Source organism: Macaca nemestrina, chromosome 7 (genome assembly GCF_043159975.1).
Source record: "Macaca nemestrina isolate mMacNem1 chromosome 7, mMacNem.hap1, whole genome shotgun sequence".
NCBI classification, from domain to species: Eukaryota; Metazoa; Chordata; class Mammalia; order Primates; family Cercopithecidae; genus Macaca; species Macaca nemestrina.
In genome coordinates, this window is record NC_092131.1 from 84,620,491 (window position 1) to 84,637,460 (window position 16,970).

A 16,970-nucleotide genomic window follows, 5' to 3' on the forward strand; every position below is an offset into this window, starting at 1 on the left:
AGAGATTTGAGACTGGGCAGCCTGAAAGCCTCCAGTGAAAATTTCTAAACTCTACCCCTTGGGGGAAGTGGACTAATTGTCATTTTGTGCATAGGAAAGATTCTGTTTCTCCCTGGAGTCTCACAGGAGCAATGGATTAAGTGTTTTGTTTTTAAATATATTTGAACCCATGGACTATTACTTTCTAGACACCTTGTAGCAGATGTATTGAGTTCCCTGACTCACACCCTCTTGCCCTTATTCTGATTTCAGATATGGCTGGGGTGGACCATTTCCTGTGGGTCTCACCTCATTGCACTGTGGATGCATCTTCCTCTTTGATTGGGGGAACTGTGAAGGAGCTGACAACCCCGGGGCAACCCTTGATAGGTGGGAGATAAGAACCCATGAATGAATGCTCCATCTGCCATCCTACACTTCCAGAGGCATTCCACACTCTTATAAGAGGTCCTAGGGGGAAGGACATGTGGGGGCTCCCTCCATGATGCACCCCTGTAGTGACTTTCCTGCCTCCCTAACTCTCTCACCACTCCCTCCATCACTCCTGCTCCCTCCCATATCTTGTCCAAAAATTGAAAGCCTCGGGCTTTGCTTTCAAGAGACACAGAACACGACAGAATAGCCAGAGGCCAGAACTGGGCTCATAGAGCCTTGGCCATCATTTTGTCATGGAGGACGGTTAAGAAAAAGACTCAGATTCAAATCCCAACTTTGCCTCTTGCAAGCTGTGTGTGTATATCCACAAATTAACTTCTCTGGAGTGAGTAGCAATTAAAAAACATCAAAAGTTACAGATAAAATGATCAGCAAGGGGAGTCATTTCACTCACTAGGATTCATAAGAATGCTGCCTGTATAGAGGACAGCATCTTTTAGCCTTCAAGGGCTAAAGGGACAGAAACTTTAAACTTGAGTCCAGCCATCCAGTGCACACAAAACAGTCATGGCCTGCACTGCTCCTTCAGGTTCCTCCACCTGCCTCGACACTCTCCCAGCCCTACACATGAGGAGGCATGAGGCATATTGTGGCTTGTGGCCTTCATTCTGAACCTTGACCTGTGACCAGTCCTTCCATTTCCATCCTACTCCTGTCACTCCTTTACTTTGTCAATCAGCCAGTGCTTACCCTCACTATACAATTGACCAAAGGGACCATTTACTTTGGAAGGACAACTCCTCTTCTTGGCAAAATCTAATCCAGGATGTTTGCTGCTGAAGTCAACAGTAAATAAACACTGCCTCAGGCATGCACCCATTTCTGTCCTCACCTGACTCCACAGAACCAAGCCTCCATAAAAACCTCACGTTCTACTCTTCAGCACAGCCATACTGTCTCAAGCCACCCTGGGACCACCCCTTCTGTTATAATTTAGCACTGGGTTCCTCACCCTGGCACTGCCCTGACCTCCCTCCTGCTGGATAAGCCCAGCCTCACAAGCAGAACATTGGCAGGGACAGCTGGAGATACGCAGTGCCAAGGTGAGTGCTACATTACAGTGGACAAGAGGATCTCCCCCAACCACACAGTAGTCCGGAAAAAGCAAAAACAGTGGCTGAAGCTTGCACCACTTTTTATTCCAGGGTGTGAGGATAACATCCAGACAAGCATGGGTTGCCTGGGGAGTCACCAGACAGAGAACCCACGGGCTGGAATGCTATTACCCTAGTTTACCAGAATGCTTATCTGTGGCCATCCCTGCACACTCTAGAATTCCCCCATAGCCATAGGACTTTTTCTCTTTTCTCTTAAGGGATCAGAGATAAGGGAATTAACCTGAAATGTACAAGTAGGCAACAAAGTGCTCCCAAAGTGGAGAGTCTGCTATTCCAACTCCAGCCCCCAGAGTCTGACCCATCCTGAGGTGCTCTGCCCACACCTGAAGAGCTGTAAACTCAGTCCCACTCACTGCCTTTCTTCACTTCCAGGGTTCCATTTCCTCCTCCTTCCCAGCTCCCAGACACTTCCAAGCCAACAGAAACCCTCTGGCTGTTGTTTTGTTTTTTGTTTCTCATTGATTAGCCCAGGTAATAGTCTCAGTATCACCCAAGGCTACTGGAAACCAAATAAATACTGAGGTGATTTATCTCAAGAAAGCACATGTGCATGGTTATCCACAACCAGTAGCCCCTGTGCTGGAAATATGGACTGAGAAAGACTATGGGAGAAGGAGATGGGAGACTCAATCAGTCCCAGCCCTTGTCCTCACCCTACCCAGTTAGGCCACAAGACACTGCACTCTGTCCACTTAGGGGGCTGTGAGGCAGCCAAGGAGCATGGCAGGGTGGATGAGCTGAGTCAGAGCACAAAGGCCTTCCCTTCTCTCTGTTCCCCACTCCTCACTCCACAAGGCTTGGCTCAGCTTGGACCCAGGATGGGTATTTCAACAGAGGAAGAGGCAAGAGCCCTAAGTCAAAGGCAAATCCCCTCCACACCTCCCACATCCTTACCCACACTTTCTCCAACCCCTTCCCCTTGCTAAGGTCAGTCCTACTGTATCACACACACATGACACACACACACTTGCATACACACAAACACACATGTCACCAGGACTCCAAATACCCCCTTTGAGCATTGCTCGGCTATGTGCAAAGTCCTCTTCTCCCCACTGTGTACAGAAATGGGGCTTTCTGTCTTGGTGACGTCTCTCTGCTCTCACCTAGGAAGTCAAAGCTTTCCCTACTCTCATTGCAGGGAGGACAGAGATCAGTCCCCTGTCCTGCTTTTGAACTGCAGTTCCACCAGCCTCTCTGCAGCCAATCTCTCCACTCTCGGTGTCTCTCCTGCAAGCCTACAGGACATTGTCCCATCTTACATGGTTACTTTGTCTGCACTCAGCCCCTGAAGGTGAAGGAGAAGGTCACGGTGCTGAAGGGAGAGTGGCAGGGCCATGTTCACTGCCTTAGCTGTTCCAGAGCTACAGAACCTTTGAGTGAGTCACTTCTCTGGGCCTGGGCTTCTCGCCTGGAGAATTCAGCCTTCCATTCCTTGCTGCATCTCCTACTACACCTTGCTGTGTCTCCCCAGCTCATCCAGGCCGTAGAACCTTCCCCACACTGACTGAAGCCTCAGTGCTGAGACCTTATGCTTTTGGGTCACTGGAGAAGTTGGATCCCCACCATCCCCCACACTGGGATCCCTCCATTGGGCCACTTCAGGTGACATCCTGGCACTGAACTGTGGCCTGGACATGTCCCAAACCCAGGAAGACCTCGTTATCCATTTTCCTTCATCCTCACTCCAGAGTTGCTGAGTTTGGCTAGAAAAACCCTGTGTCTATGTTGCCTGATTCCACTATAAATTCACCCACTAGAACCTGTATGGGGCTCTGGGTAACTCAGACACTCTTCTGTTTGGCCCTGATTCTAAGTTGCACCTAGCCCAGTAACTGGTTCAAATCTCCCCTGGGACCCTGGGATGCCCACCACACACTTCCATAGGAGGGATTCACACCCAATTGCTGCATGAGAGAGGGCTGTGAACCAAATATTAGATGAGAATCACACACCTTGAAGTCAGGAAGGATTTTGGGGGACCCCTATTTCTCAGAAACTGAGGCTCCCAATCTTACTTCCCAGTCAGGGTAGGTTTCGGGCAACGACTCCACCAGGGGACTTACTCCAAGCAGTGATGATGCCACCAGCAAGGATCATGGAGGGCTGGAGAATGGAGACCTCATTTGAATTCTGGCTCTTCCTGTCTTCCTCTAGAAGCCACAGAAGCATTGACACCTGGCTCTGCTTTCTGGAGAACCCAGGCTGAGGGGTGTGCTTCCATAAGAATGCATTCCTTCAGCAGCCCATGGAGGTGGGTGACCTGAGGCTGACGCATGGTAGTACCCACCTTCCAGGGTGGGCAGCCTGGATATAGCACAGATGTCCAGGCAGGGAGAGCTGGTTTTAGGGAGGCCCAGCACAGGAGCTGCAGGTGGCCCAATTCCATGAGGAAGGAGGGAGGAAACAACTTAGACAGTGGGAAGAGAAGGAGCAGTAGGCAGGGCCAGGCACTGTTCAGCCAGAAGACCCTCCCTGCTCAACATCCAAAATAGTTTTGGAAGTAGGGACATTGAGGAGCTGTAAAAAGTGGTCTCTGAACCAGTGAGAAATGACTGCTCACCTCCAAGTGACTGTATTCCTCTTCCTTTCCATGGAGTTCCTGGAAAGGAGTGGGAACCTGGCTGCAGAAGGCCAGAAGGAGGGAGGTGATGCCCGGGGGGTCTCAGGCAGGTCCCTGGCACCTCCAGAGATCTTCTTGTATTTGTCTTTTATCTACTGCAGGGCCTGGGCCACAAAGGAGGCAAGTCTGCCATGTCACCCCTTCACCCTTTGGCTGCTGAGTCATAGAAATGCCTGGAGGAACCCAAGGAAGAGGCCAGAGCAGCCTGGCTGGGGGTGGTTAGAAAGATTTCAATAGTTAAACCTATCAGGGTTGCCCCACTCTGACCTGGCTGTGGCTCCCCTGTCAGGCCACATTCAAAGGAGTAATTAAAGAGAATGAAATGAAGGAATAATAAGTGGGCAAGATTAAAGTGACCAGCAAAGGGTAGTGAAGCACCAGGAACCAGCAACAGTGATTCCCAGCATGAAGGGCCCAATTGGGGAGCCAGTTGGTGGTTGAGGGGGTGTCAGTGGCCTCACAGGAGCTATAGTCCTTGGTGGACACAGCCACTGCCTTCAGGAAGGGGGCCAGGGAAACATGTGACCTCCCCAGTTCTACCCCTGAGTGAAAGCCTGAAAGCAAGGGAGCCTCCATGATGCAGTATAGAGGTCAGCCCGGCACCACGCCAGGCAGAGAAGGGTGGGGAGTGGATCTGGAGGGCCAAAAACACATCCAGACTCTGGTCTTGTCCATTACTATAATATTTCTTCCCATGTCTTGAGGATCCCAGAGGTGCATTTATCCCTTCACCATTAACCGTGCCACCTGTTCAGATCCTGGTCTTCCCACTGAAAGACAGCATTCCTGCAACCCAATTTGTTCTTATGTTTAATGAGTAGGTCTCAGCTCTGATGGCACCTCCACCAGCCTCCTTGGAAGCCATGGTCCTCTGTGGTCCTGTGATGCTTTGCATATGATGTGCCTACCCTGGCTTGCCCACCACCCCCACACCCTCAACTCCTCTGTTCTACTCCTTATCTTTTTTATTCTGTACTTACTAACACTACATATAATATGTTTGTTATTTATTACAGTCTCTCCTGACTAGCATGTGAGCTCATAGGGCAGCAAATTTTGTTTCCTTCATTGCTATACCCTAAGCTCCTAGGACACACAAAGCTCCTAGAACAGTGACTGGCACAGAGTGGTAGTCAATAAATGCATCAAATGAATAAACATGTTCTGCCTCACTTTCTGATGAGTGTTCTGCCTTCTGTCTTCCCACCACACTGAAAGACCTGGAGAGAGGTTTGGTCTTATTTATGTCCGTGTTCTCCAGGGTGCCTGGCACAATGCATAGCTTGTAGTAAGACGCACAAATGCTTTTGTAATTGAACTATTCACTCCATAAGGACCCGTCCCCGGGTGGCGTGGAGAGGAGGCGTTGTTGAAGGACTTCCATGAGACCAATGCTGGGGGTCAGCTTGGAAGTCTTGTCTCAGTTCCTCCCTCTGGACTGGTTCAGGACAACACTTATGGGTCACAAGAGGGGTGTTCAGGGCCACAGAAAACCTGAGGACCACTGTTCCCCCTCCACTGGGCTGAGCTTGGGTATGCATGCACAGAGGGTAGTGCCCCCAAATATGACTCAGGACAATACACAGAGCCCTTTCCAAGACAGTCGTGTGTTCACCCCAAGAGGAACTTCAGCTCTGACTCTCTCTTCTAACTGGAACTATGTACAAGATTTGGTATAACTGTTTTCTCTAGGTTCTCAAAGGCCTGTGTGGCCCAGAAAATGTTAAGAAGTACCAGCCTGGAGGACCCCTGGGAGAACCCCAGAATCTTTCCACCGTCACCCACCACCACCTTGCTGAGCCCCCAGTAGGCCCAGATCAGATAATGGAGCACACACAAAGCCTTCTGCAAGGCAGCACACTCACTCCCACCTCCGTGTGTCTGCAACAAGCTCAGGGCAGCTGGCAGTAGAGGCCTCTTCCCACCATGCTGCCCTGGGCTCTACCCTTGACAGACGCTTCCAGACTTGAGGATAAATTTGAGTTTATTTTAGGGGGAAAAAAAATGCTTAAAGCACAAATTACAGAGAGGAGGAGCTGAGATCCTTCAGAGGCCTGAGCTTCTACTCCTTTCCCTTAAGGTTCCTCCAAAGCAACAGCTCCATAAAGTCCTTCAGCTCCCCAGCCCCACACCGAGAACCCCACATGTTGATTGGATCAGCCAAATCTATAACAGTCATGCAGATAAGTCCTAAGGAGAATACTGAAGGGTTTTTCTTCTCCCTCGAGCCTAGCATGAGTAAGTCCCCAAATTTTTTCTAGTCTGGCAGAATGGCAGACCCTGTCTCCAGATCCAAAGAATCACCTAGACACCCCCTCAGGCTCCTGGGCCTGGGACCGCAGCTGCACAGCCACCCCCACTCCCCTCAGAGCCGAGAGGAGAAGCCTGCCACTGCGATGTTCTCCCCGGTGATGTAGCTGGCATCTGGAGAGCACAGGAAGGACACGACTCCTGCACAGTCCTCCGGCTCCCCAATCCTGGATGCAAGGAGGACACAGTGTTAAGCATCTTGTACTCTGATTCTGCTGCTCTGGGGCTCACGGACGATAGGTGGGAGTGGGCTCTATGGGGAACAAGGTGGACGCAACAGGGCTAATTGCACCGTCCAGGGCCATGTGGACTCCAGATTTCAGCAAAAAAGAATTGTCAGATGACAGGGAGGGGTCTGCTCTTGCAATAGACTCAACTGCTCCTGCCCAGCCACACACAGACCACCAAATCTCCAAATCCCACTTGCCTCTGCATCTGAAGATACTCCCTGAGGTACTTGAGGAGAGATTCATTCCCATGTAACTGGGGAAACGGAAGAAATGAAAGAGTCAGTGCTACTAAAACAAGGAGATGGGCAGGGCCCCGGGAAGGCCACCAGGCAGAGCACCTAGGGCAGGTTTGCCCTTCTCAAAAGAAGGAGCATCTTCTCAGGATGGATGGACTGCACCATGGCTGAGTTCAGAGAACAATGAAGACCTCAGTCATAAGCATGCTGACCTAAGGGTTCAGTCACCCCTTTATCCCTTAGTCACTGGGCAGGGTTCCCACTTAGCCAGACTGGGAGATGGAGGACACACCCAATCCTCACCACTTTGCTGAAGTCAGTCTTGATTACTCCTGGAACCAGGCAGTTTACCCGGATGTCCTTGGGGGCCAGCTCCAATGCCAGTGTTCTAGTGAGAGCCAGCAGCGCTGTCTTGCTGACATTGTAGACACCCAGCTCCTGGGAGGGGAATTGAGAGAGTGATTAGGATATGGGAGAGTGGGGGAAAGCATTGGTTGGATTTCTCACCTACAGGGATCTCACAGGCGCAGCAGCCATCCCACCCACATGGAGACAAGCTCAGCCCAGGGCAGCAGGAGGATGGTGGGGGTCTGTCTCAGGCATTTTCTCTGTAAGGCTCTGAGGAAGAGGACAAAGTTGCCCTTCACCCTACACCACTGAGGAGCACAAGGACCAAGCACTTACCATTCTTGGAAAATAAGCTGCAACGGAAGAGACCAGGGTGACAGCACCCTTCCTGAGATGAGACAAACACAAGAGAAGCTGAAGCTAAGAGCTTACCACTGATGGTGATACCATCAGGCGGTCACTAAATGATGTAACCCTCACAGAAGCAACACAGGTCCTATTACTATCCCCATCTCAGAGTTCAAGAAACTGAGACTCAGAGAGGTTTAGTACCAGCCAATACATGGCAGAGCTAGGATTCCATCCCTATTTCTCATAAATACAATGTCCATGCTCAGAACCCTTATACTCTGCTTCCTCTTTTGCCGGGTGCTTGAAGGAGAGCGCAGGGTGGATTTGGTGAACAGGCACCCAAGGCTGATGGTGAGTGCCTATCCATGGGCAACCTCTAAGGAGCAGATGGGGTAAGGGAGACCTGAAGTGACGGTCAGGAACTTTCCTTCTACTGAAGACAGCCCCTAGCCAGTTCCTAAGGGTGTGTCTGTGAGGAGTACAGTCAGATCTGCAGGACCTAGAACACAGGCAGGGTCCCTGGAGACCAAGCGCGGGCATGAGGAAGGCTTTTTCCTATGGAGAGGAATGGGGCTAACCCTGTCATTGGTTTTAAGTTGGTAAGAACAGAGAGCAGGTAAGGTAACAATGACCAGCCAACAAGGTCAAGGAACTAAAGCATAGCCTTGTACCAAACCTGCTGATGTCAAGGCCAAGGAGACTATGCCTGGGCCCCTGGAATACTGCTCTCATCCTGCAGCCACTGGAATTGGGAATGGCAGCCACACAGAAGGTGAGGCAGGACAAGATAAGGGATGTGGAGATCCCAGAGACACCTCTTCTGTCCTCCACCCACTACCGGCTGTGCTACTGACTCTACTTTGGTGCCCAACTCAGGTCCCCAACTCCCACTGGTCCCCACCTCCACCCTGCAGTACCTCTTCTCCATGTAGGGCAGCAACTGGCTCAGCAGCAAGGCTGGGGACTTCACATTCACATTTAGGATCTGAAATCAGAGCAAAGCATGGATGAGGGCAGAGACATGGTCAACCCAGGTCCTGATCTCATAAGACGCTTGGAGCCCTGTAATTTGTGCAGCAGACCCAATTTGTGTGCAGGTAAGAGAAACTAATCCCCCTTCTGACTAGTGCAAGAGGTATTTCCAATTTGCTAATGGTTTCACAGGCAGGCAGGCTAAGTCACAGGCCTGTGAGCAGAGCCCTGAAAATGTGAATTGTTCAGGACCGACACGAGGAAGGAAATGTTCAGGCCTTTCAAAGAAAATGGGGACTGGGGGCAGTGGGTCATGTCTGTAATCTCAGCACTTTAGGAGACCAAGGTGGGAGGATTACTCAAGGTCAAAAGTTCAAGACCAGCCTGAGCAACATAGTGAGACCCTGTCTCTACAAGAAATTTTTAAAATAATTGGCCTGGTGTGGTGGTGCACACCTGTAATCCTAGCTACTCAGGAGGCTGAGGCGGGAGGATCCCTTAAGCCCAGGAGTTTGAAGCTGCAGTGCGCCATGATCATGCTATTGCACTCCAGCCTGGGTGGCAGAGTGAGATCCTGTCTCTTAAAAAAAACAGCAGCAACAAACTGTAAGCAGAGGCCTCTGGAGAAAGACTGAAGACAGTCTGATGGAGCGGAAGCAGGTGCTAGAAGCAAGGGAGATTTCTGGAACAGTCTTTTTTGTCTCTCTGAGCTTTCATTTGCTTGTGCTCTCACCTTGTCCCCATAGAATTTAAGGCATACTCACAATGCAACAGCATAAAACAAATCAAATAGGTACAATGTGTGAAGAAATGGAGAAAAGGAAAAATCAGTGCAGAAAAATAAGAAAAAGCAAGAGTGAGGTTGGTGCCTACAGTTCACAGCATGTGATAAGGACTGAGCATTTACTCTATTATTTGGTTACCAAAACGCAGGCTGTGAAGGCCTACACACACCAGATTGTCGCAGACTTGGCTCTGAGCTTTCCTGCAGCCAATACAAACAGGGAGACAAAACAGAATTGCCATTCTGGGAGCTAGATGTCTATGCTGATCCTGCTTGTGACTAAAGTCTGAATCCAGGCTAAGCCACACAGGTCCTGACACTCTGGAGGATCTGTCTGGTGGGTCTGGGAACAGGGGAGAAGTGAGAGAGGAAGTGGCAAGGAAAGATGCAGAGGCAGAGCCTGGGAGCTAAGGCAGAGCGCCAGGTGGGACTGACATGGCAACAGGAACCCCTCCTGCAGGGATCTATCCTGATTCAGGTCATCTGCATCCTGCGTCTCTAGGGAATGAGACTGCACACCTGCAACTGACCAGGACTGTTCAATGTTTTTTCCACTCCCTGATCTCATGCCCACTCAATCCCTTGGATGTGGGCGGGGAAAATACTTAAGCTGAATGTTGCTGTGACCCATTTGACGACACGTTACCAGTGTGGGGGATGACCCCCCATGACTGCAAGAAGTGGCCCAGATGTCAGAAGAGGGTACCTCCCTGAGGTCCCTAATAAGAAGAAATTGAGGATTAGGCTAGCTGTAAGGGTTTTCTGGACAAAATAGACCCCAACCAGCCCACAGGATATCTGTCCAAAACTCCATGTGCATCAGGCTGAGTGATGGGCTGAGGTAAGGCCCCTCCTAGACTCAGGAACAAAACCCATGCCAAAGAAAAGGTGAGACTCCCTCCCTTGATGAAGAAAACTGCCCCATTAGAAAGTAGGAGAGAGTAGCTCTGTGTGCCAAGTAGTCCTGAGCAGAGAACTACCCATGAGCCTGAAAGAGGGTGCACGCTGGAGTCACTGGGTAAGGAGAAGGATGGAGGTGATGTGGTTTTGGTGGTTTAAAAGATTAGAGGTTTCCCTAATGGTGAAACCTGCTAGAGAGAAGGGGGGGTCTACCTGGAGATGGCCTCAAAACTGGCTCAAAAATAAGATGAATGGTAGGGAATTCTCCTTACAGGACACCTACTGAAAACTGCATTTAGTTGAAAGCAGAGCATCTGGTAAATTCTAAACTCATTTTGTGACAATTTCACCTCCGAGGTGATGGCAGATGTGATCAGGGATGAGTCATCAATGATTTCTGTCCAGTGGTACAGAATCGCTCACTGAAGGCCAAGTCATTGGAGAACAGGGGAGAATCCGAGAAACTAAGGTCAGATCGTTGGCATCTGCCCTCAGCTTCAGGAGGGAAGACTGCAAACAGTTTCGAGAAAAAGAGTCATGATCCTGTGAACTGAGACACTAAACAGGAAAATGATTCAGGAGGGTTAGGAGACTGTCAGCAATAAAATCCCAGCTATAAACTCACAAATGATCCTTTGGAGGCATTAAGAATATAGCTAAAGAGCCTGGGGAAGCAGCTCAGCAGGGGCTGCAGGGAGCTCAAATTTCAGATCATCTCTGAGGATGTAGCCAAGGGCACCCAGCCAAGGGCAGATAGAAGGGAGGGGCCAGCCTGAAGATGATGTTGGCAAATGAGAGTGCAGGAGCTAAGGAAGGCAGAACACACTAAGGCCAGAAGGCAGGAAACACTTTGACCCAGTGCTTAGGGCAGAGTGGGGAATGCTCACAATGGCAGAAAGAATGAGATTCATCACCATGCATTCTGACAGAGAGAACAGGGAACAAAACATGAGAGTGAAAGGAACATAAGTCATTGGGGAACAATTAGGCCCAAGATGGGCTTCAAGGCATTTTACAAGGTCTCTCCCAGTCCCTTGTGGACCAGGTGGCAGAATCCTTAAATGGACTGGCAGCAGGCTGGGATGTCTAATCCCCTGGAATGCTGATGGCTGGATCTGGTCCTGACAGCAAGTTCTTGTAGACTCAATGAGGAGCCCCCTTCCAGGAGAGAGTGCGTCTCCGCAAGAGGCACAGGTCACCAAAGAAAAACACAGGACCTGTATCTTCCTCTACAAAAGGGTGCAACACACAGAAATGCTTGACTTTTACAGAGAGACTCTGACTAACCATTCACAGCTGTATCCCTAGAGCCTGGAATGGTGGTGCCTGGCACACAGCAATAAATATCTGCTGAATGATTAAATGCAAAAGGGATGAGAAGAGAAAAGAAAGTGGAAAGTGTAGGGGCCAGATTTAAGAATCAACAAGCCAGAAAGTAGCATCTGGGCACATTTTGGGAGACAGCTAGCCAGGCAGGACTACCACCCAGGGCCTGCTTCTCCAATAACCTCTGGAGGGAAACAGAGAGTCTTGGTGGGCACAGGCATGCTGGAGCCCAGTGCAGAGCTGGCACCGGGACCTCAGCCGCCTCCCGGGGGCAGGCCTCTCACCTTGTCCCAGATCTGCTCACTGGTCCCCAGAGTGCTCCCCACCAGAGGGTTGACCCCTGCACAGCACACCAGGAAGTCGATGCCCCCACAGTGCTCCAGGGCCTGCGGAGAGGACTTGGGTGAGTGTGGAGATGGCCTAAGGAGGGCTCTCCCTCCCAGGGCAGTCCAGATCATAGGGCCTTTAGGCAAAGCTTGCAGAGCAGATGCTTCAGCCAGAAATGGTTACAAGGCTCCTGCAAAAACCAAACTCTCCTGAAGGAAAGTGACCTAGGTGTCCCAAGGGCAGGCTCCTGGGGCCAGGCACCGAGAGAGGAAGGTCACTCTGGGGACCTCCCTCACCCCTTCAGACTCTTCCTCCACAATGATTCTCCCAGGGCCTGGGGGTGGGGTGAGGGTCCGCTCACAAACAGGCCACTTTCCCGAGGGAACTTCTGGGCAGCAAGGTCAGCCTGGGCACAGTCACGGTCTCAGGACATATTCTAGGCCCCCTCCCAGGTCTGAGCAGTGAAGGAAAGGTTCTGCATTTTCCCCTCTCTGTGTCCTTCCACCACCTGCCCCCTCACTGTGGCCACCAGCCGCTCCCGGTCCTCAGCCTTCCCCACGTGGCACACAATGCCTGCCACGCTCAGTCCCTCCCTCTGCAGCTGGGCCGCAGCCCGGTCCACGTTCTGCTGCTTCCGGCTGCTGATGACCACGTGGGCCCCGTCCTGGGCTAGACGCCGTGCGATGGCAAAGCCGATCCTGGATGCAGAAATGGAGGGCACAAGTCAGCCTCAGCCTCTCCCCACTGTCCTTCCTCTACCCAGTTCTGGAAATCAGCAAATAAAGGTGGGTCTTGCTTTGAAACTCTGAGTCCTTGTGGAAGCCACAAGGACCTTGTGAGGGGTCAGGACCCATGGGCAATCCAGCACTCACCCACTGGTAGACCCTGTGACCACAGCTACCCGTTCAGCTAGGATGCCCTTCCGGTCTATCCCAGTGCTGCTCATCCTCACAGAAAGCCTAGCACAGGGATGAAACCAGCCCCGGTGGCCCCGGGCCACTGCTGGCAGCATGGTGGTTGGTGTCTGCGATGCTTCCTGCTGAATCAGGCCTAGGGCAAATAATCGGTTTCACTTATCACTGATGCCTCAGTGAGCATGAAGGTAATCTACCCTCCTCCTTCCTCTAGACAGACAAGGCCAGCAACAGAGAGTGGCAGAGAGTCAGGCTGGTTAGGGTAAATTTCAAACATGAACCTCAGGTCAGGAAAGCAATCCATGAACACTCCTAAGCTATAAAACTGGGGAAATTATTCACAAATTAAAATGTGAGACTCAACATTCGGTAGACAAGGGTGATTTTTCCATTCATTGCATAGCAAACATTGAGCACTGGCAATGTGTCAGGCACTGGGCAGTAGAGGTGGGGACACCCTAGTAAACCACAGACTCAGCCCTGAACCCCACCCATGCAGCTTCCCAGTTAAATGAGGATGCCAGGCACCAACAAATAATTATGCCAGTAATTAACTGCTTCTGTGTCTGGAATTGGTGGGTTCTTGCTCTCGCTGACTTCAAGAATGAAGCCGCGGACCCTTGCGGTGAATGTTACAGTTCTTAAAGATGGTGTGTTCAGAGTTGTTCATTCCTCCTGGTGGGTTCGTGGTCTTGCTGGCTTCAGGAGTGAAGTTGCAGATCTTCGCAGTAACTGTTAACAGCTCTTAAAGGCGGTGCATCTGGAGTTGTTCATTACTTCCGGTGCGTTCATGGTCTCGCTGGCCTCAGGAGGGAAGTTGCAGACCTTTGCGTTGAGTGTTACAGCTCTTAAAGGCAGCGCGGACCCAAAGAGTGAGCAGCAGCAAAATGTATTGCAAAGAGGGAAAGAACAAAACTTCCACAGAGTGGAAAGGGACTCCAGTGGGTTGCCACTGCTGGCTCAGGTGGCCTGCTTTTATTCCCTTATCTGGCCCCACCCACATCCTGCTGATCGGTCCATTTTACAGAGACCTGATTGGTCCATTTTACAGAGAGCTGATTGGTCTGTTTTACAGAGAGCTGATTGGTCCGTTTTGACAGAATGCTGATTGGTGCATTTACAAACCTTTAGCTAGACACAGAGTGCTGATTGGTGTGTTTACAATCCTCTAGCTAGATACAAAAGTTGTCCAAGTCCCCACCCTATTAGCTAGACACAGAGTGCTGCACCCTTGCCTCTCCTCCTAGACCACAAGGAGGACCAAGAAAAATTGGATTTAGTGGCCCTTATTGATGCATTCTCAAAAACCTGTTAGAGTCCTAAGCATTCTCCTGTTAGTATTGGGACCTTACCCATGTCCTATAACCATGTTATGCCCCAAAAATGAATTGTAGGGCCATACCCTGAGGGAGGAAAGAGATCTCCAGGGTTGGAAGAGTGACACCTTTTGTCCTCACTTATATGAAAAGGAAGGATACAATTTCTGAGATTCCCCATATCCTAGTTTCAGGAATAGCTTTTGTTAGGCCTGCTTGTCTGAGGAGGGATCCTAAAATCCCAGATAGTCCCCCCTACCATGGGGCTTTGGGCAAAAATTATATCTTTCTGATTGGTGAGCCCAGATGCCTAAAGAAGGTAACAGAGTCCTGAAATTTATACTAGAAATCATTCTTATAGGAGAAACTAGAAAAGCACCAGAGCCAGGGAGTGGTTTTTTAGAAGCGGGACTAGCCTTGGAGAAGAGAGGCAAGAGGAAGTATGTCTGGCAGGCATTAGGACCCAGGGGACAAGGGTCAGGATAGATAGGACAGATGGGCGAGTCTCACTTGAGCGACATGCCTTTAAGAATTCCACTCGTGGCCACAGGGTCAACCAACTTGTTGGGACCCTAGAGCTGAATGGCTTTCCTCTCTGTCGACCTTCAGCTCAGCCCAGAAGTACAGGAAAAGCAGAAGCTGCTTCCAGGCAAACCAACGTTCCCAACTCCGAAGAGTTGGGGGTTGTTAGAGAGCCCTTTCCCAGAAGGCCTGACACCCATGTCTTTAGTCCAGCGGCCGCACTAGTCACTTTTAACTGGCCGACAGGTGCCCGGTATTTAGCCCCCAAACTCTAAGGAAAAATAGGACAGAACAGGAAGTGAAAGGGGTCTGATGGTACTCACCACTTGGTGATAGTCTCCCAGCTTGGTGATAGGCGATGGTCTCACCACTTGGTGATAATCTCACCGCTTGGCGATAGGTGATAGCCCCTTTGTGGTCACCAAAATGTGTTTGGAATTGGTGGGTTCTTGGTCTTGCTGACTTCAAGAATGAAGCCGTGGACTCTCAGGTGAGTGTTACAGTTCTCAAAGATGGTGTGTCCGGACTTGTTCGTTCCTCCTGTCCAGAGTTGTTTGTTCCTCCCAGTGGGTTTGTGGTCTTGCTGACTTCAGGAGTGAAGCTGCAGACCTTCACAGTAACTGTTACAGCTCTTAAAGGCGGCACATCTGGAGTTGTTCATTCCTTCCAGTGGGTTTGTGGTCTTGCTGGGCTCAGGAGTGAAGTTGCAGACCTTCGCAGTGAGAGTTTCAGCTCTTTTTTTTTTTTTTTTTTTTTTTTTTTGAGACGGACTCACTCTGTCGCCCAGGCTGGAGTGCAGTGGCCAGATCTCAGCTCACTGCAAGCTCCACCTCCTGGGTTTACACCATTCTCCTGCCTCAGCCTCCCGAGTAGCTGTGACTACAGGCGCCTGCCCCCTCGCCCGGCTAGTTTTTTGTATTTTTTAGTAGAGACGGGGTTTCACCGTGTTAGTCAGGATGGTCTCGATCTCCTGACCTCGTGATCCGCCCGTCTCGGCCTCCCAAAGTGCTGGGATTACAGGCTTGAGCCACCGCGCCCGGCCGAGAGTTTCAGCTCTTAAAAGCGGCACGGACCCAAAGACTGAGCAGCAGCAAGATTTATTGTGAGGAGCGAAAGAACAAAGCTTCCACAGCATGGAAGGGGACTCGAGTGGGTTGCCACTGCTGGCTCAGGTGGCCTGCTTTTATTCCCTTATCTGGCCCCACCCACATCCTGCTGATGGGTCCATTTTATAGAGACCTGATTGGTCCATTTTACAGAGAGCTGATTGGTCTGTTTTACAGAGAGCTGATTGGTCCATTTTGACAGAGTGCTGATTGGTGCATTTACAATCCTTTAGCTAGACACATAAGTTCTCCAAGTCCCCACCAGATTAGCTAGACACAGAGTGCTGATTGGTGCATTTACAAACCTTTAGCTAGACACAGAGTGCTGATTGGTGCGTTTACAAACCTTTAGCTAGACAGAAAAGTTCTCTAGGTCCCCACCTGACCCAGAAGCCCAGCCAATTTCACCTCTCAATGGCACTCTCCATGGGACTTTGCAGCACCTAGCCAGGGCATTCCGGCAGCCCAGAGGGAGCTCATCCCCCGATCAAGCCCAGCAGGTGCCAGCCTGTGCTGGTTCTGGGTGAGTGCAGGGCTGAGCCCATGCCCACCCGGAACCCACACTGGCCCGTGAGTGCCACGTGCAGCCCCAGCTCCTGCCCACACCTCTCCCTCCACACCTCCCCATGAGCAGAAGGAGCCAGCTCCAGCCTTGGCCAGCCCCAGAGGGGACCCCACAGCACAGCAGTGGGCTGAAGGGCTCCTTGAACATGGCCAGAGTGAACACCGAGGTGGAGAGTGAGTGACGGCTGCTGGCACGTTGTTACCTTTCACTTCTAGCTGAAAAAGCAAAACCAACAGAAACTCTCATTCACTGCTGGATACAGGGTAAGTACAATTGAAAGGTAACAATGTACTAGGAGCCCTCACTCTCAGTGCTTCCTCAGCCTTGGTGTCCACTCTGGCAGCACTTGAGGAACCCTTTAGCCCACCACTGCACTGTGGGAGCCCCTCTCTGGGCTGGCCAAGGCTAGAGCCAGCTCCCTCTGCTTGTGGGGAGGTGTGGAGGGAGAGGCATGGGCAGGAACTGGGGCTGCATGCAGTGCTCACAGACCAGTGCGAGTTCCTGCAGGTGCGGGCTCAGCAGGCCCCACACTCAGAGCAGCCAGCTGGCACTGCTGGTCCAGGGCAGTGAGGGGCTTAGCAGCTGGG

The 16,970-nt window shown here is 51.0% G+C and overlaps 1 protein-coding gene across 12 annotated transcripts in view; it reads right to left on the minus strand.

Annotated features, from left to right (window-relative positions):
* The window catches only part of LOC105499587 (dehydrogenase/reductase SDR family member 2, mitochondrial), a 51,365-nt gene that overhangs the window by 21,648 nt on the left and 12,747 nt on the right, over nt 1–16,970 (minus strand). Inside the window, exons 1-8 of one of the 12 annotated variants that reach the window (XM_011772232.2) lie at nt 12,833–15,490; nt 12,481–12,658; nt 11,918–12,019; nt 8,569–8,636; nt 7,637–7,688; nt 7,245–7,390; nt 6,914–6,969; nt 2,465–6,653 (exon numbers count right to left, since the gene is read on the minus strand). In XM_011772232.2, coding sequence (XP_011770534.2) covers nt 6,493–6,653; nt 6,914–6,969; nt 7,245–7,390; nt 7,637–7,688; nt 8,569–8,636; nt 11,918–12,019; nt 12,481–12,658; nt 12,833–12,972 — 903 coding nt within the window. In that variant the 5' untranslated portion in view covers nt 12,973–15,490 and the 3' untranslated portion in view covers nt 2,465–6,492. Of the gene's footprint in view, nt 1–2,464; nt 6,654–6,913; nt 6,970–7,244; nt 7,391–7,636; nt 7,689–8,568; nt 8,637–10,864; nt 12,020–12,468; nt 12,659–12,832; nt 15,494–16,970 lie in introns of those variants that run through there. The other 11 variants (XM_011772229.2, XM_011772230.2, XM_071100421.1 and 8 more) reach the window with 11 other exon arrangements.